Raw genomic sequence first — 24,317 nt, 5'->3', positions numbered from 1 at the left:
CTAAAGCTGGGTAGAGAGAAAGCTCTTGGTTGGGATGGTCTTTCAACTAAGTTCTTCATAGCCTTCTAGCCTTCATTAAAAGAGGTGGTGGCTGACATCTGCAAGAAAGCTTTTAAATTGGGTCTTTGGGACAAGGTCTTTAAAGAAGGACTTGTGAAACTCATCCCTAAACAGACTGTTTGTAGTAGGTTTGGGCATTCAAGGCCTATTGCTTTATTAAATGTGATGTACAAAATTCTAGCTAAGGCGATTTCCCTCATAATCACTCCTATGTTGCAAGAGGTTATCTCAAAAAAACAACATGGCTTTATCAAAGGCAAGTCTATTTATGATAATATTTTTGCTGCTCTACTGGGTAGAGATGTGGCCATTAAAACTTAGCAGAAATGTATTATGATACAATTGGACTTAGAGAAAGATTATGATAGGATACAATGGTCATTCATTGCCAGGGTGATGGAAAAAATGGGATTTGGAGTTAAAATGGCTACATGCATTTTTACTCTCTCCTTGGGTGGATATTCTAAAGTGCTTCTTAATGGAAGAGTTGTCGGGGGATTTGAGATCAATAGGTCAGTTAGGCAAGGTTTCTCATTAGCCCCCCTGCTTTTTGCTATTGCCTCTCACCCTTTAATTTTGTCATTAGAGCTAGCATGCAGTGAAGGGAAGATTACAAGTTTAAAACTCAAGCACAGTGAGCAACTGGTAATTCTTTTGCTGATGACTCTCTGTTATTCTTAAAGGTTGAGAACAACAATGTGAGATGGGCCCTAGAACTTGTACATGAGTATGCCAATGCCTCAGGTTCTAAATGTAACATTCTGAAGTCTAGGATCATAAGCCTGACTGAAGACAATGATTTTGATCTTCAAAGGTGGGGATGTGAGGTGGTGCAAAAGGGTCATATTGTCAAATTGCTTGTGGTTCCTTTTGGGGTTGGACTTATTAATAAACAACTGGTAATGTGGACCATTAATAGATTTGTGGAGAAATTGAAAAAGTGGGAAGGTTTGAAAGTTCCCTTCCATAACAGAATTGATATCTGCAACTCTATGTTGAATGCTTCTATCATGTTTCTAAGTCCTGTGTTAAAATTTGGGAATTGTCGTTGGAAGGAAATCATAGGCCCTATCAGAGACTTTTTGTGGAGAAATGCCAATGGTAAGAAAAGAGTTCCTGCCTGGTTGGCCTGGGAGAAGGTGTCAGTGCCTAAAAGGGAAAGGGGCATTGGTATCATTCATTTGCCCACTCATTGTGTTGTGAGAAGAACTCTGATGCTATCTCAAAATACTACTTGGGCCTTAATGATAAGGGAGTTGGTGGAAATGGCTGATGTGCTAGCCAAGGGTAGATGGGGGAACTTAAACCGGAAAGACAAATCGTTTCATATGCTCCTCTGAAAGTCACATGTTCAGATTTTTGCAAAATGCTATGTAATTACTGGAAAGATAATTTAGGTTTCATGGCTTGGGATGATGGGGGGAGGGTAACTGGGAACTCCATGCTGTCCTTGGGGTGATGGTGGAGTCGTAAGTTTAATCCCCCTTAGCTTCACTTGATACTGATGTGGGAAAGATTCTCAGCAACAAAGGTATTAGATATCTGGCTGACTGTTGGGACAGGGATTTGGCTGGGTGGACAGAGGTGAACCTCTAATCTGAGGAGTTTCAGTTAACCAGGAGAGAGAGAGACTTGATGACTGAGGTGATGGAGATGTTACATAGTGAATTATGCTCCACAACTACTGATACTTCAGTCTAGATCAAGGACTTGACTTGGACTAATGGTGTCAAACTGAAGGAGGGAAAAACTAGGGATATTTATGCATTATGAGAAAAGGGGATACCAATGTTTTGTATTGCAACAAAATATGGAATGTAAAGTGGAGTGCCTCTAGCCGGAAAAAGAGATGGCACTTGATCTGGAATTGCCAGGTCCCTAGGAAATTTCAAGTTTTTTTGTGGAAGGTTAGCATGTGGGCATTACCTATTGGTTACAAGCTGCAAAAAAGGAACATGCATTTGCCCTAGATGCATGTCTTCAATAGAAAGTGGCAAGCATGTGCTTTGGGAATGTCCAGCCTTAAGGAGCACCTGGTGCAAAATGACTAAGTGAATAGAGAGGGGTTTGAATATGCAAACCTTTTGGGAGGACTGGTTACTTGGGAAGTGGACAGTAATGATGAGCTTAGTGGGTTGGTATTTAACATTATCAGATCTTGCATCTTATGGGAAATCTGGACTAGTAGAAATGAAATTATGTTTTTGAGGGCTACATGTATAGGATTGCAGGATACTAGGTTGATGTATAAATGTATATGCATGTGTTGGTCTGTATGTAATGTAAATAAAATTAGATCTCTGGAATTGGATTTGTTGATTCAGAACGTACAAAGGAATATGCCTTGATTGTTTCCTTGAGTTTGGCTGAGCTTCATGCATACTAGGGTTCTCTCCCTAATGATGGATTGTTGGCTGCAGGTGAGGAGTTGGATGGAGAAGAATAGCCTCCAAGATTTGGTCCTAAAACTCAGAGATGGTACAACAAGGAAAAACAGACGGATCACACACTTGTTGCCTTTATTGAGAACCTGGTTGGCACTAGACCTACTGTCAATGTTTGGACAAAGCATGGGGGTATGTTAGAAAAACAGTCTCCCCTAGGGCTGCACTAGTGAGGCCATGATGGAGGCTTGCTTATTCTTGGGGTATTAGATCTCGTGGGATCAGTCTTGTTTCTTGTGTGAGTATGAAAGATGGGAATTTCTTTGTAAAACCTTGAATGAGGTTAAAAAAGAGTAGAGAGTTGAGTCTTTGGGGGTGATGTATGCCAGATTTTGAAAAGTTAATATAAATAAATATTATTGGTAAAAAAGGCCTAAGGTTGCCCTTGCCTCAACTAATTAATTAATATATATAGGCAGTCGAAGGCACTCTCATACATCGAATATCGTCTATGATCTTCGTTGCATTGCGTGATCGAGCGCATCATCGTCGTCGTCGCAATGCCGAAGAAGATGGGAATCAACAGCAAGGCCGAGGAGGCGCGCGCTCGGAAAGCGGCCACGGACGCAGAGAAGAAGGACAAGGAAGCCAAAGACAAGGAGGATACCTTTTGGAAGGATGCGGAGGGGGCCAAGTCGAGGGCAGCCAAGAAGAAGGACGACGACGCGATCAGGCGGGCGGAGATGCTTGCCAAGAAGGCGGAGGCCAAGAGGCTTGCGGAACAGGAGGAGAAAGAGCTGGAGAAATACGGCAAAAGAGTAGACAAAAAGCAGGGCAGGGTCGCCCTGCCCACGCCCAAAGTCACCGCTGTTGAGCTCGCCCGCCAGAAAGAGCAAGATCAGGTCAAGCTCCAGGCTGATGCTGAAGCCGCCAAGAAAAGGGACCGCAGGATGGCCGACACAGAGGAGTACGAGAGGCTTATTGCTGTGGAGAATACCAATCGTGAGGATAACATCGTGGATGCCCGCTCCGTTGACACTGCCCTCGCTCAGATGACCTTGGCCAGCGACCTCCCCCCTGATCGCCATCCAGAGAGGAGATTAAAAGCAGCATTTAAGGTATTCTTGTCTTTAAATTTTTTTTTAATAATGAGAGACGCAATGTGATTTTCACATCCACACATCAAGAAGGGTGCAAGCATGATAGTGGCAAGTTATATGACAGCCACACCGATGAAGAAAAGTGTTGCAGAGGGTTTGGCTTGGGTAGCCCAAAGGTGCTGGGGCTGATGAGTCTAATTCTTTCTATTTGCTTCTTCCCTTAGTGGTTGGCTTGAGTCTTGGGTAGCCCAAAGGTGCTGGGGCTGACGAGTCTAATTCTTCTATTTGCTACTTCCCTTAGTGCTTGGCTTCATTATGGTTGAGTCTGCCTTGCATCTCCGGAGGTTTGATAGAAACTCAGTACGAAGGCCTTAGTGTGAATATATGCTCTTATGTGTGTGTGTCTGTGTGTGTGGAGTGCGTGTGAGAGCATATCTTGATATAGAGTTCTACACCCACTATTGGGCAATGATGACATTAGTGGGGATGTCGTAGTATCTAGTCCATACTATGCATAATGGAGTTGATAGTTATATAGTCTTGTGGGTTGACTACCATGAGTATATAACATGCATGTTCCTAAAAGGTGAATTTGGGCATGTTTCTGGATTCATGTAGGTATATATATGATCCTCTTCTAACACCAAGATAATATTTCATTTGTTGTAGAGTAGATTATCACCCTTTGAGTTTGATGGAAGTCTTTCCTATAATCCTACGCAGTTTGTTCATTGAATAACCCAATTGTATGATGAAAAGCAATTGGTGGACATCGGAATTTGAGTCCGGTGTGAGTGGTAGGTCCACTTGTCAAGGCGAGGTGCAAAACCCAAGTCTCACGCACTAACGCGAGCAAATAGGATACCTTTTGCAATGGGAGAAAAGGATTATGGGCTAATGGTCACACACAATAGTCGACTCCAAATGCTTGAGCACAACTAGTTGCTAATTTACAAGGGCAGCTTGTGCAAGCAAGTAAACACAGCATATCTTCTTGTAGAGGCAGCCTTCAGCAGGTGCGTTGGGTAGCAGCATGAGAGAACGTAGGACTCATGTGCAATTTAGCAGATGGAAAACGTAGGTCTTTAGCTAGGAGTTCTTGTGCACTTCAGTCCACAAGCAGTATCGTGCTTTTCACTTTGCATCAACAGTAATACAAGCAAATAGTGTAGAGTTGCAGTCGTAGGCCTGGCAATGACTATTGTATTTCACTTTGCATCAACAGCAATGCAAGCAAATATACCTATGCAGTGTTGTGTGGCGTTTTTGAAACGCCTTGTAGAAACTCCATTTCCATAAGATTTTGTACGTTACATATTTTTCTAAACGTATTTTGAACGTCCTTGTCCATGCAATGAAGGGGTTAAAAATGCATGTTTTAGCATGGTACAAGGAAAAAAGGCAAATTTTTGGTATATCAACGTTTAAATGTAAAACATGCACAAAGAGAAGAGGTAGAATTGTTGGAGGTGGCAATTTGCATAGCTACTCTTGGGTTATCGCATGACTGGAAGTTGTGGTGGATTATCACATATGCGAGAGCATGGGAAGTTGAAGAGCTATATATAGGGTGTGGTGGCACCTTGTCATAGATATCTCCTCCGGTTTTTTTTTTGGGGAGAGCAACGGCTAGGAGATGGGAGCCCAACCATCGACGTTACTCAATGCCTTGGGGTGGTGTGCGTGCTGCTGTTGCGCGATTTTGACATGGTATCAGAGCTCGACTTGTGTGGTCCTAACCTCTGTTGATCGAGGTGCTCGAATTGAACGAGGGTGTTGGAGGTGGCAACTCGCATAGCTACTCTCGGGTTATCGCATGTCTGTAAGTTGTGGTGGATTATCCCATATGCGAGAGCATGGGAAGTTGAAGAGCCATATATAGGGTGTGGTGGCACCTTGTCATAGATATCTCCTCTGGCTGGGTTTTTGGGGGGTGCAACGACTGGGAGATGGGAGCCCAGCCATCGACGTTGCTCAGTGCCCTGGGGTGGTGTGCGTGTTGCTGCTGCTGCGTGACCTTGCCAAGACTTCCAGCCTAATTTAACGTATATGCATTAATAAAATGAATAATCATGAATAATGCAATGATTGTGTTGGAAAAGCATTTGCTCAATGCTCCACCCTTGTGTTGTTACTGTGGGTGACATATGTGCTCTATTTTGTAAGGCTCCCTTTATGAGGAGCACCTGGGTCCTGGGCTCATGGTATGGGCAACAAATAGAAAGAGATATGGTGCCAAAGGGCAGTCCAACTGGACTGAGCGAGAAAGGGGAAATCTGTCACCTTTGTCTGAGTGGCTGAGTAAATTCTGGAAACACCACGGATCCACTCCTTCAGAAATCCCATCCGGCGCATCGTCCCCTCCAAAAAGCCCCAATCCTTTTTATCATAGGCTTTCTCAAAGTCTAGTAGGAGCACAATGAGATCCTGCTGGCGCATCCCGGCCGAAGCTGTCGCCTCCCAGAAAGTGAAGATGTTGTCTAGATTGCTCCGATCTTGAACAAAACTTGTGTAAGTATCATGAATCAAGTCGGGGAGGAAGGGCTGAAGTCTCTGGTTGATGGCCTTGGACAAAATCTTGTAGGCAGTCCTGAGTGAAAGAGTGCACAGAGCGGAAGCCAGATAAGCACTAGAGTGTGTTGATCTGAGATGTGCAAGAGAGAGAGAGAGAGAGAGAGAGAGAGAGAGAGAGAGAGAGAGAGAGAGATATGAAGCAACTAAGGTGAATATATTGCAATGAAAGCAATCCTGAGCAAGAGACATAAAAGTCTCATAAGTGAGGGATACAAAAGATGACCAAACTACTGAATTGTGAAGAGGCTAGCCCACCTATATATAGGTCATGAGGACTGGCCGATTGGAACAAAATAACTGGCTGACTGGACAAACAGGAGCTGACTGGAAGAGCATCACCCGCTTTGAGAAAATGGGGAAAAATAGGGGTGGCCAGCCCACAACCAAGGGCCATAAAAGGGATCAAATGTGGACACAATACATGGGTAGAATATGCTAACACCCCCTCTCAGCACCAGATGCTGAACAAACTCCGAGAAGCCGAAGATGGAGGAGCTAAGGAAGCCTGAGAAACCAGCTTGGTAAACAAATCTGTTGTGTTCTCTGCTGAAGGACAATACTCCAAACACAAATCTCCAGCAAGAACCCGTTCACGAACATAGTGATACTGAATCGGCTACCGGACAGTAGAGAGAGAGAGAGAGAGAGAGAGAGAGAGAGAGAGAGAGAGAGAGAGAGAGAGAGAGAGAGATGAACGAAATGAAATGATATATTAACGTCTTCAAAAGGCCAAAATGACCTATGAGACCAAAAAGGTTACAACAATTGGTGGATCTGATACAATGTCTGTGTAAGAAAAGCTAAAAACAACTAACTGAAACTAAAATAACTATGAGGAAAAGTACGGTACTAGGAGCTCCTAATGGATAACATCTGGGAGGAAAACTCCAGCAACAAAGGTAAGCATCATACACATCACCCAAAGATGTCTCTCATCGGTCGATGGCAGATATCCTCAATGTCCTCCATGGTGAGTACTCTGACTGGACGTCTCCCATGCCGTGCTAGTATGGTCCTGATCCTCTGTTGTGGTCTCCGCCGGTGTCGAGATGGGCCTCTCATCTTGGGGCGCCTGGATCGCCCCAGCTCTATAGCCCGATCTATCAGTGTACTAGTGCGGCTATACTCTGGGGCTAGCTGCAATGCCTGCTGGCCGGACTGCTCAATCTCTGGTCGAAAGAAGTCTGTAATTTGCCTTTGTAGGTGTCTCTCCCTCTCTGATCCCCTCCCTCTCAAGAGACCCTCTCTATGTCTACGAAGCTCCAGCAAGTATAATCCGAGGCATCTCTAATCCTGGTATCTCATGACTCTAGAAAGTGGTCCGAAACCCTCTCTAAACAGGCAGTGAAAACGGCCTCGTATCTCATAATATACTGGACAGTGACATATGTAATGTAACTCTGTCTCTGGCTCCCTCTGGCACAGCTGACAAATCCTGGCCTCAGCTGGTACTCCTCTGAATTTGCCAGTCTCAATCTCTAGCTGGTGTGAGGATGTGCGCATCTGACCAATAGCACACCGTACCCCATGAGAAAGATGAGTATCCATGTAGCTGGGTCTAATCACAAACCCATCCTGCGTGAGCTGGAGAAGATGATCTCTATAGAAAGCCATCTTCGTACCAAGCTCCTATGTCGGCTGTATCCATGTCCTCCTAGTGTCCAGCTGAATCAAGTCCTGCTTGATAAGTCTGGTAATCTCTGCCCGTGTGAGAGAGAGGGAGGGTGCATCCAGGGAGTACTGAAATGGAGGTAGCCTTTCCATACTAAAGCCATGCAACTGGAACCAAGCTTGTCATCTGTGCATACCAACATGATCCGTCTCCCTGTGATGCCAACTGTCGTGAAGACTCCAGGGCTAAGCGAGCATATTTGTCTCTAGGGAGAGCCCAAGTGCTATGTATAAAGGAGACTGATCGAGTGAGTGCCTGTACTACCAATGGGGGGGCAGCCATCTCTGCACGGATAATATCATGTGGTACGGAGGCCTTGGCCCTAATCATCCGGGAAATCATAGAAACCAAGGGCCTCTCCATATGTCTCCATCCATCAGTGCTACCAGCTCGGCTGTGGTGATCCACTGAGGGTCCCCATATCTCCACTCCATACAGCATGGCTGAAGTGACCAAAGTGTCAAAGAGCCAGAGCTTTGTTCGAGGTTCTTGAAACTGAACCTGCGAACACATCCTCTCTAGTCTCCCCAATGCTGCATAAGCTCTGGTCAATCTGGTCTCCGCTGCTCTCCTCAAGGAAAATAGTGGGCCACTGAAAACAACACCAAGGTAAGTATATGCATCTGTATACTCCACTGTCTCCTGACCATATGTAAAGGTGGGTACTGACCTCCTAACCCACTGTGCTGTGGTGTTAAACACCATCACCTTGGTTTTACCAAGGTTAACAGACAATCCACTGTCCTGTGCAAATGTGTGCAATGCATCCAAATGACGCTGCATCCCCTCTGGAGAATCTGAGATCAGCACAATATCATGAGCATACAATAACAGCGGAATCCATGTCCCTGCTAGCTGTGCTCCTCTGTCACCCTCCCACTCTACATAGTCTGAAACCTCATCCACGTACATCCCAAATAAGGTGGGAGAAAGGGGGCAGCCCTGTTTCACCCCAATAGTGGAGTGAACCATCTCAGATATACCCTGAGTAGTACGTACTTGCCCCACAACTGCCCTGTATAAAGCCATGATTCCCCAAATCAGCTCTGTGGGCACTCCCATCTTCTGTAGTCTGTGCATCAGTCTGGCTCTCGGTACTGTGTCAAAAGCTTTGCGGAAATCCACAAAGCAACAATAAATCCTCCTGCCTTATAATCTGCCCTCCTCAATAATAGCTCTGAGTGTCAAGATATGGTCAAGAGTGGAGAAACCTCTCCTGAACCCTGCCTGCCCTGATGCACGTATGCCCTCTCTCTCTGCCCATCTACTCAACTCCTGCTCAAGAATAGATGCATATAATCTAGCCAATGTGTGACCAATCATGATGGTACGATAATTCCCAGGAAGCATGGGATCCCCTGACTTGAAGATAGGCACTCGTGGACATATTCCAAGTCTCAGGAAAACCCTCACACATGGCTCGGTTAAACATCATAGCAATAAGCTCTGCAAGCATATCTCTGGCATGAATAAAGTGCTCTGCTACTAAACCATCATGATCATATGCTCTCCCAATCCTCATCCTGTCAATAGCTTTCCTTACCATCTCAGCAGTAAAGAAAGCACGTCTCTGGGCATGGCTCTGATGGGTCTGGCAGGGGCGGCTGTCCTGCTGCTGTGTACAGGGATGCTGCATACTCACCCCAAATCTCTGTGGAGGTAATGGCTGGTGATGGTGAATGCTCATGGAATAGTCTCCATGCCTCGCCTGAGTCCTGACTCATAAATAACTGATACAAATCCCTCTCTAACTGAGCAAGATAAACCCTCTTCTTCCGTCGCACTAGGTGCCGGAAGGTAATCCATGACTGTCTGTGAGTGGTAACACCCATGAGCACCTCTCTCTGTAATCTGATCCTCATCTCTCTGCACTCCTCATCATACCAACTGTTCTGGGGCATGTTCCCAGATCGTCTCCGTGTAGGCTGACTATGGGGATATGCCTCTAATGCTGCAGCATGAAGCGTATCTATCAATATTTGAGTGAGCTCATCTAATGGCCGTCCCGGCTCCTCGGCACATAAGCGTCTGTATATCTCATCCGTCTACACGGTGTCAGTCTCCCTCGTAAAGGTATAACGAGTGTCCCAATGGAGCGGTGCTGAACTGAAATGTGAGAGTGAAGGACAAGATAGCATGATCCATTGCTATTCCAACCGGCCTAGTGCCTACCATAAAATCCTGAAAAGAGGGAATGAGACTGGGCTGAGCCATAACATAGTCCACTGTACTAGCACCATGCCTAGGTGGAAAGCAAGTGAAACCGCCTGATGTCGGGAATCTCTGTAGGCGATTCAGGATGGCCAATTGTAAACCGGCCTTCAGAAACCAAAGGGCGGTGGAACAAACATTTGCACATAAAACACTTCAACACCATTGAGGACCTAGAAAAGGAAAACAAACAGGGGGAGCTAGAGTGCTCCTGCAAATAGTACACGGACACCGATTGGCCCCAAATCACAGTGGCGCCCCTTGCGGTATTTCTTTAATTGATTATAAGAGCTTTAATTACAATATAAGGCTGGTAACTCAGCCGTCACAGTAGAACCCCTGAAGCCTGCAAAGAACCTGCATCTGGCTTCTAGTCCACACGGCATCCACAAACAAGTCCAGTCATTGTTCATATCAAAAGACTCTCACACATTGAGTCTGCATACAGAAGCTTTCTCCCATGATCAAGGCTGCCACAACCATCCATAGCCTCTCACACTATGAACAGCATCACACCCTGACACATCCAGTGCTCCTGTATCACAACACAGACTCCCAAACTCTCTCAAAAGAGAACTCGCATCACAGCACAGCATACAATACAGTTGACACACCTGTACAAACCCTCTCTACCATCCAAGGGTACTATCCATCTCTGTCATGGATTCCCTGTCCCCTGTCTTATCAGTAGCAAGGCTGTACCAAACGTGTCCATTCCTGTACCTTCTGCCTGCATGTGACCTATCTCTTGGAGAAACCCAAAAACATGTTTCCTCGTCGAGAAACCTACGACCTGTTTCCACAAGAAACCCTTAGGCCTGTTTCCCTTTGAAACTTATGTCCTGTTTCCCATGCATCTAGTTACCTGTTCCCTCATGAAACATCTGGCAACATAGAGATACTCATAACTGTAGGTCCCACTGTTCCTTTCTAGCAGGAAGAAAACAATCTGCTCCATGAGCACGCAGCCATGCGAGCTTGCATCACTCCCATGCCAAGAAACATATTCAAGTGACCTGTACTTGCAGCCAAAACCCCAAGCACATAGCTGAATTTGCAGCCAAACAAAAACAGCCCATAAACTGTCCTGTTTCCACCCTCTGAACTGTCAAACCCTTCCTCTCACAAAGGGCTAGAGAGAACCACTCTGAAAGAGTCTTGAGTCGGTGAAAAGAGAGACTCCGAAAGAGTCCCACTTGCTCACAAAGAAAGAGAGACTTACAGTCTTTATGTCGCTTTCCAAAAGAGAGGGAAAGACACGAGGAAAAGCCCTGTTGTGTCCTGCCTTCTTGTCCTGCAGTCCACGCCTTTGTGTCCAACTCTGCCTGTATGGACAGCAGCGCAGCCAGCCAACTTCATGCCAAAAGCAAAGGGGAAAGAGGGATTCAATAGGCGCCTGTGTGTACTGTTGCGCAGCAGCCAGACAACCTCCTTCCAAAAGCCACGAGAGAAAGAGAGGTTCAGTCTGCGCCTGTAGCTTCTGTGCCTTAATAGCCCAGCCCGCCAGCCTTCCTAAATCAAAAGAGAGAGAAACTGAGTGCTGCCCGACCAGTACACAAGCCTGTGGCAAAGAGGGAAAAGCTTCAGCGTGCAGCCCAACCAGTCGCCAGCTTTCCCATGAACTAAATCTCCTGCGTGAAGCTGCAGTCCAGCCGCCCACCCTTTCCAAGAGAAAAACACATGTGCATGCTGCAGTCGACTCTTAGCAAGAGAGAGAGAAAAGCCAACGTGCTGTTCATCCCCATGCTTCCTTGCAGCCCACCTCTTCCAAAAAGCACACGTTTCCTCAAGAGTTAGGCGCCTACTTGCCTGCCAGCCCCTCCTCTTTCCCAAAAAGCACACGTGGCCCCAAAATAGCTTATGGGCCACGTTTTCTTCATAAATGGCATTAAAAATTACTTTAAAGGTTTTTAAAACCTTTTAAGTTAAAATTCCTTTGCCCCCTTTCACACATGGGGTTATCCACACATGGGCCTCCATCTTCACTCCCACCTGATGCCATTCACACTGTCCACCATGTCCCTGTGCACACCTGCATCTTGTCCAGAGAAAAACACAGGGTCGTGACACCAATCCATGTGCAGTCCCCATGTCTATCAAATACCGTCCATACACTGTATGTTCCTCATCCTATGAGAGTCTAGATAGGCCCATATCCCTAACATCAAGCTCCCTCAACATCTCCTCTGAGGTATCATAAAATACTGTCTGGTTATGGGCGGTCCTGGCATTGAAGTCCCCCAGGAGAATGATGTCACCATCCCTGGAGAACTCCCAAATGTCATCATCCAAAATAGAAAAGGGAGACTGCCCGCTAGGTGATGCATACACTGATGTACTAGGAGCAAAATAGCAGAGAACGCGCATAGAGAGAAGCGAAGAGAGAGGGGGCGGGAGAGAGGCGAACGGTGAAATGAAGAGAGAGAGAGAGAGAGAGAGAGAGAGAGAGAGAGAGAGAGAGAGAGAGAGAGAGAGAGGGGCGAAGCGAACAGCAGAGAAGGCGCAGAGAGAGAAGCGAAGAGAGAGAGGGCGGGAGAGAGGCGAACAGTGAAGCGAAGAGAGAGAGAGAGAGAGAGAGAGAGAGGCAGGACGGTAGCAAGAGAGGCGGGAGAGAGGCGAATAGTGAAGCAAAGAGAGAGAGAGAGAGAGAGAAAGAAAGAAAGAAAGATATATTAACGTCTACGAGAGGCCAAAGTCGGCCTATGAGACAAAAAATAATACAACTGTGTTCTTCCGGTCATCGGAAGAAAAGAAACAAAAGAAAAAGTGTGCATGTGTTTGGATACAACTGTGAATCATCATGGATCAGTGGAGCCCATATACAAACAATATAAGGGGGGTGGGGATGTGGATGGAGTGCTAAGGCAAGATGCATCTCTATATGCTGAAGGGGTAGTACAAGCATGCTATGTAGATCTATGTCTAACTCCATCCAGTGCCATAAGAGGGATATAAGATATCATACATCGCCGATGCTGAGGCTGTGAATGGCATGAACATGTACCCTGAGTTTGAATGAAAGCGAGCTAGCCTCTCCCGTGTCTCCATCTGGTGTCTCATTCGGATAGCTGCTATCTCTCGGTGATGGAGTCGGGGTGCTCTATGTCCAGTCTGTCTAGGTCTCCTCCTGGCTCTCAATTCCTCTGCTCTCTGTGCGGTCACCCCACGTGGTACATCAGCTGGCACTGGCATAGCTCTCTGGAAGAAATCTGTGAGCTGGGACTGTCTCCCACCCCTAGTGGGAGCGGGTGTCTGGAGGAGTCTCTCTCGAGAACTATGAAGCTCTAGTAGTAGTCTGCCAAGCTGTCGCTGGTCCGAGGCCTCCATCAACTGATGTAGTGAAGAGTGCTCCTCAAACAATCCTGCATATCTATCTCTGACCCCCTGGTGGGTTCTACATCTACATACAAAGTGATCCTCAGTCTCCACCTCCTCGCGGCACAATCTGCATATCCGCTCAGCTCTAGGAACCCGTGCCGCTCTCCCAGCCTCTATCTGTAGCTGATGTGATGAGACTCGTAGCTGTCCAATAGCAACGCGAGAGCTGTGTGGCATGTATACATCCATGTACCGCGGTCGATGTATAAACCCATCCCCTGAGATGCTCATAAAGTGGTCTCTGTAATACAGCATCTTCGGTGGTAGTGGGCTCTCTGGTGCTGTCCATGTCTCCTGTATGTAGTGCTGCCATATGTCCTGTCTCATCACTCTGTTCCTCTCATTGAGAGAGAGGTAACCCCGTGGAGCAGACTGATCATACTGAAAAGGTGGCAACCACTCAATGTCTATACCATGATGTGAGAACCACTGTAGCATCTGTGCATACCAAGATCCAGTGTGTCCAGCCTCGGCCAGCTGTCTGGATGCCTCAAAAGCTCGGCGGGATAATCTCTCCATGGGCATCTCCCTCATCCTGTATATAAAGGAGATCGTCTGGAACAATGCCTCCACCACCATAGGTGGTGCAGCAAACTCAGCTCGAACAATGTCGTGCGGGACGGATGGTTTGCTGCGTATCATCCTCGAGAGCATCAAGATCTGTGGTCTCTCCAGCTGTACCCATGTGGAGGCTGCAAGCCCTGGTGCCCAAACCGCTGCTGCATACATCAAGGCTGGTGTCACTAATGTATCAAAGAGCCACCCCTTCGTGCGGGGTTCCTGAAAATGTGCCTGATGACATTGACGCTCAAGGCCAGCAAGAGCTGCATACCCCCGGGTCACTCTGTCTCGGACTGCCGGAGCCATGGAGAAGCGTCCAGCTGAGCTAGTAAATGTGATGCCAAGGTAAACATAAGAGCTCACCACCTCGACCCGCCCTCTTGCTAATGTGAAAGTAGTGTGGCTCGTGATTGCGGGTGAAGTGTGGAAGATTATAACCTTGGTTTTCCCAAGGTTCACTGTGAGCCCCTGCTGTGCGCAGAAGTCATCAAGAGCCACAAGGTGTCTTTGAAGCCCAACCTGCGTGTCGGATACCAAGAAGATGTCATCAGCATAAAGCATAACATGGACAGTAATACTTGATAGCTCAACCCCAGAGCCTCCTCCCTGTGTGATGTAATCGACCACCTCATCAATACAGAGCCCAAAGAGCGTGGGGGAGAGCGGGCACCCCCAATGGTGCTAGCAACTGTGTCGGACAAGCCTCCTGGGCATCGGACTCTCCCAAAGACCTGCTCATATAGCCTGTATATGCCCCACATCATGTCTGAAGGTATGCCTAGTGTCTGTAGTCGCCGAAAGAGGCGCTCTCTGGGCACAGTATCAAATGCCTTGCGGAAATCCACAAAGCAACAATAGAGCCGTTGCCTCCGTGCCTTGGCCTGATCAATCAGACACCTCAATGTAAAAATGTGGTCGATGGTTGGGAAGGCTCGACGGAAGCCTGCCTGGCCTGCTGCTCTCAATCCCCCAACCTCTGCATGAGTGCTCAGCTCTGCCTCCAAAACTGCCCCGTATAGTTTGGCCAATATATGGCCAATCATGATGGTCCTGTAGTTCCCGGGGTCTAGTACATCTCCCGCTTTATGGATCGGCACAATAGTGTGCATCGTCCACTCAGTCGGAAACCCCTTTGACAGAGCTCTGTTGAAGAGATGAGCAAGAAATGGTGCCAATGTATCAATAGCATAGATGAGATGCTCTCCTTGTAGTCCGGTATGATCTGTCGCCCGTCCATGTTGGAGTCGGCATATGGCCCTCCTAACCATAGGTGGGGTGAAGAAGGTGGAGACTGTGGAGCATGGCTCTGTGGGCTGTGGTATAGGGGGCTGTGCAGGCACATCATAAAGTCTCTCTGCATATGTCTGCCAGGTCTGAGGATCGGCAATAGGTGTGGGAGGACGGGGCTCTCTGAGTCTCCTCCAAGCAGCAGCAGCATCTCTGCTCATGAGCATGTGATGTGTCCCAGTACTGAGCCTCCTCATAAGCTCGCCGCTTACGGCGGGTGAGAGTATGCATCCTCCTGCTTAAGCCTTGGTCCAATTCTGGCAAAAGATTTCCATTGGGCCACTTCCCAAGTGTCCATAACTCTCCCAAGAGTGGAAGAGTGGCCAAGTCTTGGCCAAGCGCCCAAACCCACTTATAAGCTGTCCGCCCATACTTTAATGAAGTATGAACGAAAGTCACTTGTAACTTGTCCGCCCACACTTAAATGAGGTGTGGACCTGCAAAACAACAAATTTAGTGAAGAAACATAGAGTTTAGAGGTGTCTACGGTCCCACAAGCTAGGTCAGAATACAGATTCACACGCACAGTTCACGGGCAGACGTCCCCTGCCCGTAAACTACACATACAGATCTTACAAGCAATAAAACAGTGCACACAAAAACACTTTCGTACATCCAAGCATGCCATGCATACGAATGTATTGGACAATCTCCCTTTCATTTAGCTTGTGAGAAACGGTCATTCCGGGCGTAGATATTACATCCCCAGGCCAACCGGAATACCGTAATCTCGACATGGGCGTGACCAAAATCCCTAGCCTCTCATGTCCAGCCTATTGGCCCCTGGTGTAGACATCAATCCCCTACCATGAAGTGCCACTCCACATGACCATTGGCGTAGACATAAGTCCCCTGCCATGAAGTGTCAGGTCCACACAATGAAGTCCATCCATAGGTCCTGAAGCATAGAGAATGCCCAACTAGTGACACACTCTTCTTGGATGGTCTGATTCAGATTGGGCTAGAGATCCAGATACTTAGCGTTGGACTAATGGTTGTCTTTTTTAACTTGGGTCAGGAGCCATTTCATGGAGCAATAAAAAGCAGCCTACTGTGGCGTTTTCCTCTACAGAGGCGGAGTATCGTGCAGTTTGTTATGTTGCATGTGAGGCGATTTGGTTGCAGAGCTTTCCTCCTACCAGATCTACTCTTCTTTGGTGTGACAATCAGAGTTGCAATGCCAAGAACCCTGTTTTCTTGGCTCGTACGAAACACATTGACCTGTGCCTCCCTTTTCCCACCCACCCTTCCTCAGGCCCCCAAGGCAGCAACATAACTCTCTCTCTCTCTCTCTCTCTCTCTCTCTCTCTCTCTCCTCCCTGCCTGTGGGAAGGGCTGCAGAGTAATCTCGAGGAATGGCCCGGAGTCTCCAAGAGAAACTTGAGGCCCTCGGGACGGCAATGAAGGCACTAATCGAGGAGAACAAGAAGACATCCGATTCCAACCTCAATGAGGTGGAGAACAAACTACACCGGCACATCATGGCCCTCGAAGCATGGGTCACGGACCTTGAACAAGAGAACATAGCACTCGAGGAGGTGAGTGCATTGAAAGTGGAACTGGTAGCCGTCAAGAACACCGAGAAGGAAGAAGGGGAGATCAATGACAACACTCACGGCCATCAAAGAAGAGATCTCCAAGGAGATCACGAAGGACATGGAGGGAAAACTTGAAGCCAAGCAGTCAGGATGGGTTGAGGTGGTGAAGAAGAACATCCGTAAAGAAGTGAGGGAGGAGACTCAAAGGGAAGAACATCAAATCATTCACACCACCATTGTGGAGGAGAAGATGAGGCATGCCCGCCGCCTCAACATTCACAGGTATAGCCGAGACACCCAACTCCACTCCCGAGAAAGATGGACAGCTTCTATGCATGAAGCTAGGCTACAGGGAAGAGGACCCTCTCCCCTTCACCAAAGCATGGAGAGCCGGGAAAGACTCAACACGCAAGCGAGCCCTCATCCTACAGTTTGCAGGGTAGACGGAGAGGGTCACCTTCATAAGGAAGAGGGTCATACTACGAGGCTTAGAGGGAGCTCCTATTTTCTTGGATGATCATCTCACGAGGATGCAGCTAGAGCATAGGAGAGCTTGCATGCCATGAGTCTTATACGCGAGGAAAGAAGGCAAGAAGGCCTTCTATCGAGATGGTCGGGTCATCATTGATGGCCAGCCCATGGATTAGCGGTTTGGGGCCTATGGGACACAGACCAGGCCATTGACAGAGATACACATGGCAGTATGGAACTATAATGGTTCACTGTGGGTGTAGCCTGGACGACTGGAGCATGTTATGGTGGGGAGAGACATCATACTTTTGACAGAGACACATCAGAGCCTAGAGAGAGGGCTACCTCGAGTAGAGGGATTCCAGTGGGAGTAAGCATATAGGAGGACCACACGCCAGGGTACCTCGAGAGGGGCGGGGGGGGAGTAGCAGTTCTATTCATACGGGAGCTACAGGGGAGACTGAGAGTGGTAGCACAGGATCCAGAGGCCAGATACATGTGGATCAGCTTACAGCTCTCACATATACTTGTCTGTCAGAGGAGATTATGCATTATTCTACACCAGGGGAAGTATTTCTTACGGGTGACTTCAATGCCCACACACAAAGCAGACAGTGTGAGGTGTATGACTATGATGACATGGAGATCCTCCACCCTGTGGATCCAGAGGAGATAGGGGCTAGTCGGGCATCAGAGGACACTGGACCAGACAGAGGACATTATGGGGACCACTTACTAGAGTTGGGACCAGGCATCGTCTCGTAATTTACAACGGGATGCTACAGTGGCCGGGATTAGGAGGGCTGACATGCTTCCCACATGGGGGTCATACACGGACCGGAGGCACGGTGGTAGACTACATTATGGGGTCTTTGGAGGCATCACAGCTTGTCACCTCATTTTCCATCCCACCTTGTCCTATTGGGGCAGATCATACATACTTGACATTTTCACCAGCCGGATCACCAGTATCACCAACCCCCCACATACCGACGCTACACACTACCATTGTCATGTGCACAGTGTGTATCTACCGTGTGCTACAGGCACGCAAGACTAGTTTCGAGGCTTGGGGAAGCTTGGAGCTAGGCAGGCTGATTGACGAGCTGAGTTAGGGATATACTAACGGGTGGGCATCCAAGTATGGACGGTGTCGTGACGTGGGCGGTGTCGCTGGGGAAGCGCGAGACTTCTGGCTGTGAGAGTATGTGGTTGAACTTCAAAGGGCACCATATTTATATAAACATCATCACAATAAAAACCATGAGCAAAGAGAGCTCATAATCCCATGAACACCTTAAACCATAGCCAACAGGCCCACAGAAACCTGTCACCTTCACAGGCTTCCTAAAAAGACATAGATGTTCATGGTCTTCCTCAGCAACATACTTCCTTTCAAACAACACACAAAGCAGAACCATCATCTATATTCTCTTGTTTGATGAGGACTGAGGGAAGTGTTTCCACAGCTAACTTGGCAGCTGGCGGAGATCCCCTGTTAGAATCATTATTATGAATGAGCTGTTGGATGAATACCTCGAGGCCTTCTGCATCCAAGTAATCTCCTGGGTTCCCAACATAAGTGTCTCCTGCAGAAACAAGCTGAACGTCAACATACCTTAGAAGCTCCCGAAGATATTCTACTTGTTGACTCAAAAATGGCCTATTGCGTGCCCCCCGGGTTAGAGAAACCCCAATGACATTGTGCTGATTTCTGCCACTTTCAAGCTCTTCATCAATTTCACGAAGCATTTGACCTATTTCTAGGTCATCAATTCCTTCTTCTTGCCTTAAAAAAAGTACCATCAACGTTACCAACAGGCATGTTTTGAGCTTCGAGCACTTCAGAGTCATGTCTGCGAACATGCAAATTATTTCCAGCATCATCAACCCCCTCTGCTGCCTCAGAGGGTGTAAAGTCATGATCTGCTTCACCATGTTCGACTTCATCCTCACCATCTGAGTAATTATTGAGATCCAGAAGCCCTGCCTGGACAGAGCCATCATACTGCCTGTAAAATTGATCTTGACTATCACCATAATGCTCTTCGGATCTTTCTTGAAGGCGATGGTTCATCCCTTGAAGAGCGAGCTATGGATTGCATCAACCTGAGCATCCGCTGCAGCGACACATCGGCCTCCTCCGGCACCAAGACATCTGAAATCAGGCCTGGCATGGCTTCTCTTCTACCATGACGGCCTGCATCCTCCATAGCTGCCGCTGAGTGAAGAGCTTCCCCCGAAGCCTCCCCTGCAACTCTGGTTATTTCTGGATCCTCCCGGCAAATTGGGCCTCTCCACACCTTTTTCAGCTGAAAACACGTTTACTCCGTTTTGAAATTCCACACTGCCCTCATTTTTCTCCCATTTTTCTTGGATTGATAAGTATCACATTCTTTATGGCTCCTTTACACCATATCTTTGCTTAGGGGCTGTTCCCATGCATAACATCAAAAAGACTCATTTGGCCTCATTTAACATTTGCTATCCCCGCATTATTTTCACTGCCATCAATACTCATTTAGTCAGGACCACGGCCATGACCTTGACTAATCATACTGCCTTCATGCCCATGCATCTGAGTTCATATGGGATGGTCTGTGAGCTTCTTTCACTACATGGATGTGCCACAGCACGACATCGACCCCCTCTAAACCTGCACATCCTCCGGTATGTGCCACCAAGTTGCTATATAGGCTAATCTTCATTCAAATTTATACTGATTTGCCTTCATCTTTATCAAATTTTGGCACGTTATCTTCAGCTTATTCATCCTCTGAACCCACATTCTCATCAAGGCTTTCCTGACTGGTTGAATTTCCTGTATTGATCATCCTGCTCATAAGAAGCCTATTTTCAAGGGTTGTTAAAACTCCATCTCCATTCTCTTTGCCAGCTAATGCAACTTGCACAAGTGTTGGTTTGGCATCCCCCTAGTTGAAATTCTCACAGCTTTTACTTTCATAAGATACAGTTTGATTGTTCTCAGAGCAGTCCACAACTGTGTTTCTAGATTCCCCATGCGTGTCGAGAATATCTGCAAAAGATAGCATTGCATCGTAGTATTGCCCATCTTGCATGGTTAAGCCAACATCATCCTCGTTCAAACCTTCTTCCCTCATCATAGCCATCACCTTCTCAGCATCATCCCCCCTGCCAGCTGCAGCATATATGTTTGCTAACATGACATAAGGTACAGTGTCCTCTGGATTCATATCGAAGAGGCGAAATGCAGCTCGTTCTCCTCGCACCACATCCACCTCCTTCCGGCATGCGCTCAGCAAGGTGGTCCATGACACAACACTGGGTTCAAGTGGCATATTAATAATCAACTGCACTGCCTCAACCAACCGGCCTGTCCTTCCAAAGAGGTCAATCATGCAGTTATAATGATCAACATTTGGCACGATCTCATGATCTTGTTTCATGGCATCAAAGCAACGGCAACCCTCTCTTAACAGACCGGCATGGCTACATGCAGAAAGTACACTAAGAAAGGTGATTGAAGTTGGCTTCATGTTGTCCAAGCGCATTTGCTCATAGAGTGAAAGTGATTGTTTACCCAATCCATTTTGACAATAAGCTGCAATGATTGCATTCCACGAGATTACATTCCGCTTGGGCATCCTATCAAACACCCTCTGAGCATCTTTGATGCTCCAACATTTGCTGTACATGTTTATGAGGGCAGTCCCTAAAACAATGTTAGATTCAGATGCATTGCAAATAATATATTTATGTAGCTGTTTGCCTTCAGATAGGGCTGCACAGTTGGCGCATGCCGAAATCATGCTGATGAGTGTCACATCATCACGCTCCGACATATTTTCATAAACTCTGCACGCATGTGAAAATCGGCCACATTTCCCATACAAGTTAACGAGGGCAGTCTGGATGACAATATCCTGCTCAAAGGCACTTCCCATGATGCAAGCGTGCATCTTCTTGCCTGTGGCTATGGCCACAGCACTGGCACATGCATCAAAAGTGCTTACAAATGTGACCTTATTAGGTAATGTGCCTTCTTGTAGCATTTGCCCAAAGACTTGGAGGGCATCCTGGCGCCTCCCATTTTGTGAATGTGATCCAATCAATGCATTCCAAGATACCACATTTCGCTTGTGCATCTTATAGAACATCTTACGTGCATCCACTAGACTGCCACATTTTCCATACAAGTTGACAAGAGCAGTCTCGACAACAATGCTCCCTTCAAAACTGCAGCTCAAGATATGGGTATGTATTTGCTTACCTTTAGCTGGTGATCCATGGCCAGCACATGCATCAAGGGCACTAACAAAGGTGACCAGATCTGGCATCAATCCATGCAACATCATGAGATCAAACAGGAAAAGTGCATGACTACCTTTCCCACATTGAGCATATGTAGCAATCATAGCAGTCCAAGAGATGGAATCATGGTGAGACATGCTGTTAGATTCTCTTTGAGCATACTCTAGCTGCCCACAATTGCCATACATGGTGATAAGAGCCGTACCCATTGCAACATCCATTTCAAATTCACTGCCATACATGCAAGCATGCATCCACATGCCTGCTTTGACGGTGGATTGGTGGGTAAGAGCGGTGAAGAGGCTAATGAAGATGAACTTGTAAGGCAAGAATCCTTGAAGCTGCATTTGCCCTACTAGGTGGAGGGCTTCAATGTGATGTCCATGCATAGCATGAGCTTTGATGGCGAAATTCCAAGCGAAGAGATCCAGCTGATGCATTCTGGCAAACAGGGAGTGCACCTCATCCAGGGCACCACAGCTGCCGTACATGTGCAAGAGAAGGTTGACCAGAAGCAGGCTTTGCTCGTGCCCATGTGTGATGATGTAGTCGTGGGCATGTCTGCCTTCCAGTAAAGCCTTCGCCTTCCACCGATGCCCTGTACTGCTTCAAATCACCATGAGCTTCTTTTCAAAGACTCTAACTGGTTGCAGCCATTAACTGGCACATAGTTTATTCATGTATTACAAATGAGCATTCCATGTGTACATATAATGCCATCATATATGGCTTTCCTGAACAACGAGTAGAGCTTTAATCTCCATGTTCATACACTCAATTCTACAGCATTCTGCATTGGCATTCCTTTTATCCTTCTGATGTTTTGGGCTTTCTCTATGTCGAACCATTCATTCAGATAATCATTGCATACATTTAGCCCTGTTTTTCAAAGAGTTTCTTTCAGATATTCCGACAATTAGAGTACAAAGAAGTGTCCACCTTTCCGGCATTCATAAGTTCTTGAGCATTCTAACTGTTTTGCAACTTGTAGGGAAGACCTCAAGTCAATACAAGCTCCTCACCTTCTTCAGCTATCAAAAAGGTCGAGTGTCGTAAGCCCTTGAGACAAAGGGTTAGCTTCAAGTCACTACAAGCTCCTCTCTATCCTTGGTTATTGGAATAGATGAGTGTCATAGGCCCTTGAAGTGGCAGGAATGGATCAAGTCATTGCAAGCTCCTCTCCTTCCTCAGCTGTCGAGAAGGATGAGTGTCACAAGCCCTTGTTGCCCATTCTACAGTCCTAAGAGAGAACTACAAGTCTATACAAGCTCCTTGTTACCCCCTTCTCTTGAGGTGAACAAGTGTCATAAGCCCTTGTAATCCTTCTTCTTCCCTAATCCACCTGGGTCAAATGGTACCAACAAATCATACAGGCTCTGCTGCCTGTACCCTTAAGGAATACCCTCTAGATCATAGGCCATCAAGGTTTTCTGCCTCATACTTATGCTGAAATCATCACATACATAGTTCACGGGGTTTGTGAGAGCTCTATGGTCTTGGAGCCTAGATCTAGTGCAGACGTGTACCTGCTTTATGCAGCCGAGGCCGGCAGCAATCTCGAGGCCCGCGAGGGTAGCTTCGTGGTGGTATGGGACGTCGCGAGGAGATTGGTCGATACGTCAACCTAGTTAGCTCAGCTCGTGGCTCGGTGGGGACAGCCAAGACTGTGGGCTTGCCCACGGCTGTCATGGTAGGGAGGTGAGTCAGGCCTGCACCCCCTTGTTGTTTGTTTGTTTGCAGGATTCGAGTCTCGTACCAAGAACGATCACGAGGAGATCCTTGGGGATTTGACAGTGGTATCAGAGCATGCCTCGTGAACGAGCAAGTCGGTAGGTAGAGAAGATGAGGTCGAAGAAAGGTACGTGTTATTTTTCTGTGCATACTGTTGTTTTCAGAAATAGTATGTGTTTTTCTTCATCAAAGAAACCCATGTTGATGGGGATGGTAGATGGTAGGGTCGTTTGCTTTGCAAAGAAGAGGAGAGATTTGTTTGTGCAGTCGCATGAACTACGGAGAGAGAAAACAGAAAAAGCACGTTGCTTTTGGCCCGAACGAGAGAGAGAGGCGAGAGAAAGCGAGCCAGGCGCATGTTGCAGTGTTGATCGTGAGGAGCTGCTGGTCGTAAAGAGCTGTACGTGTAGGCTAAGGCGGCAGCTACAGGCGGCCAGGCGCCTAAGGCTTGCGTAGCCAGGCGGCCTAGGCCTGCGTAGCCAGGCGGCCAGGCCTGCCAAGCCAGGCGGCCAGGCCTGCCAAGCCTGTCCAGGTAGCGGCCAGGCTAGGCCAGGTGGCCGCCCAGGCCCACACGGACTTGTGGCCACGCCTATATGGGGCTGTCGCACGCGCAGGATGGCGAGAAGGCGCAGGATGTCAGCAGCCGTCGACAGGCGAGCAAGCGCCGGCAGGAAAGCTAGCGCCGGCAGCACTCGACGTCAGCAGATAGCACGCCGGCTAATCCAGGAGGGATGAGAAAAAAACAGAAAAAACAAGGAAAGCACTCGTTTTTTTTTAATGGGCTTTCGTTTTTTTAAATTTTTTTAAAAAAGGTTTGAATCCCCCTCCCCTCCAAGGTTTGAACCCCCCCCTCCAAGGTTCAAAAGTGTTTATTTTTTTTAAGAGTTTAGAATATATATATATATATATATATATATATATATATATATATATATATATATATATATATATATATAAACACAAAAGCAAAAGCCAAAGATAGCTTTTGGGGGCTCTTAGTTTTTGTGGAAACCTTTATAAACCCCCTTAAGTGGGATTCTTGCCACACATCTCTCAA

At 47.2% G+C, this 24,317-nt stretch overlaps 1 protein-coding gene across 2 annotated transcripts in view; it reads left to right on the top strand.

The window, feature by feature from the left end:
- Positions 1–2,944: 2,944 nt before the first annotated feature.
- Positions 2,945–24,317, top strand: part of LOC147641463 (uncharacterized) — a 35,936-nt gene continuing 14,563 nt past the window's right edge. The window contains exon 1 of one of the 2 annotated variants that reach the window (XM_086821755.1): positions 2,945–3,562. In XM_086821755.1, coding sequence (XP_086677881.1) covers positions 3,005–3,562 — 558 coding nt within the window. In that variant the 5' untranslated portion in view covers positions 2,945–3,004. The remainder of the gene's footprint in view (positions 3,563–24,317) is intronic. The other variant, XM_086821751.1, reaches the window with a different exon arrangement.

This window comes from Cibotium barometz, chromosome 2, assembly GCF_041138505.1.
Source record: "Cibotium barometz isolate CiBa-2024 chromosome 2, ASM4113850v1, whole genome shotgun sequence".
Lineage (NCBI taxonomy): Eukaryota > Viridiplantae > Streptophyta > Polypodiopsida > Cyatheales > Cibotiaceae > Cibotium > Cibotium barometz.
Note: the sequence above shows the minus strand (reverse complement) of the source record. Positions and strands in the feature narration are given on the sequence as shown.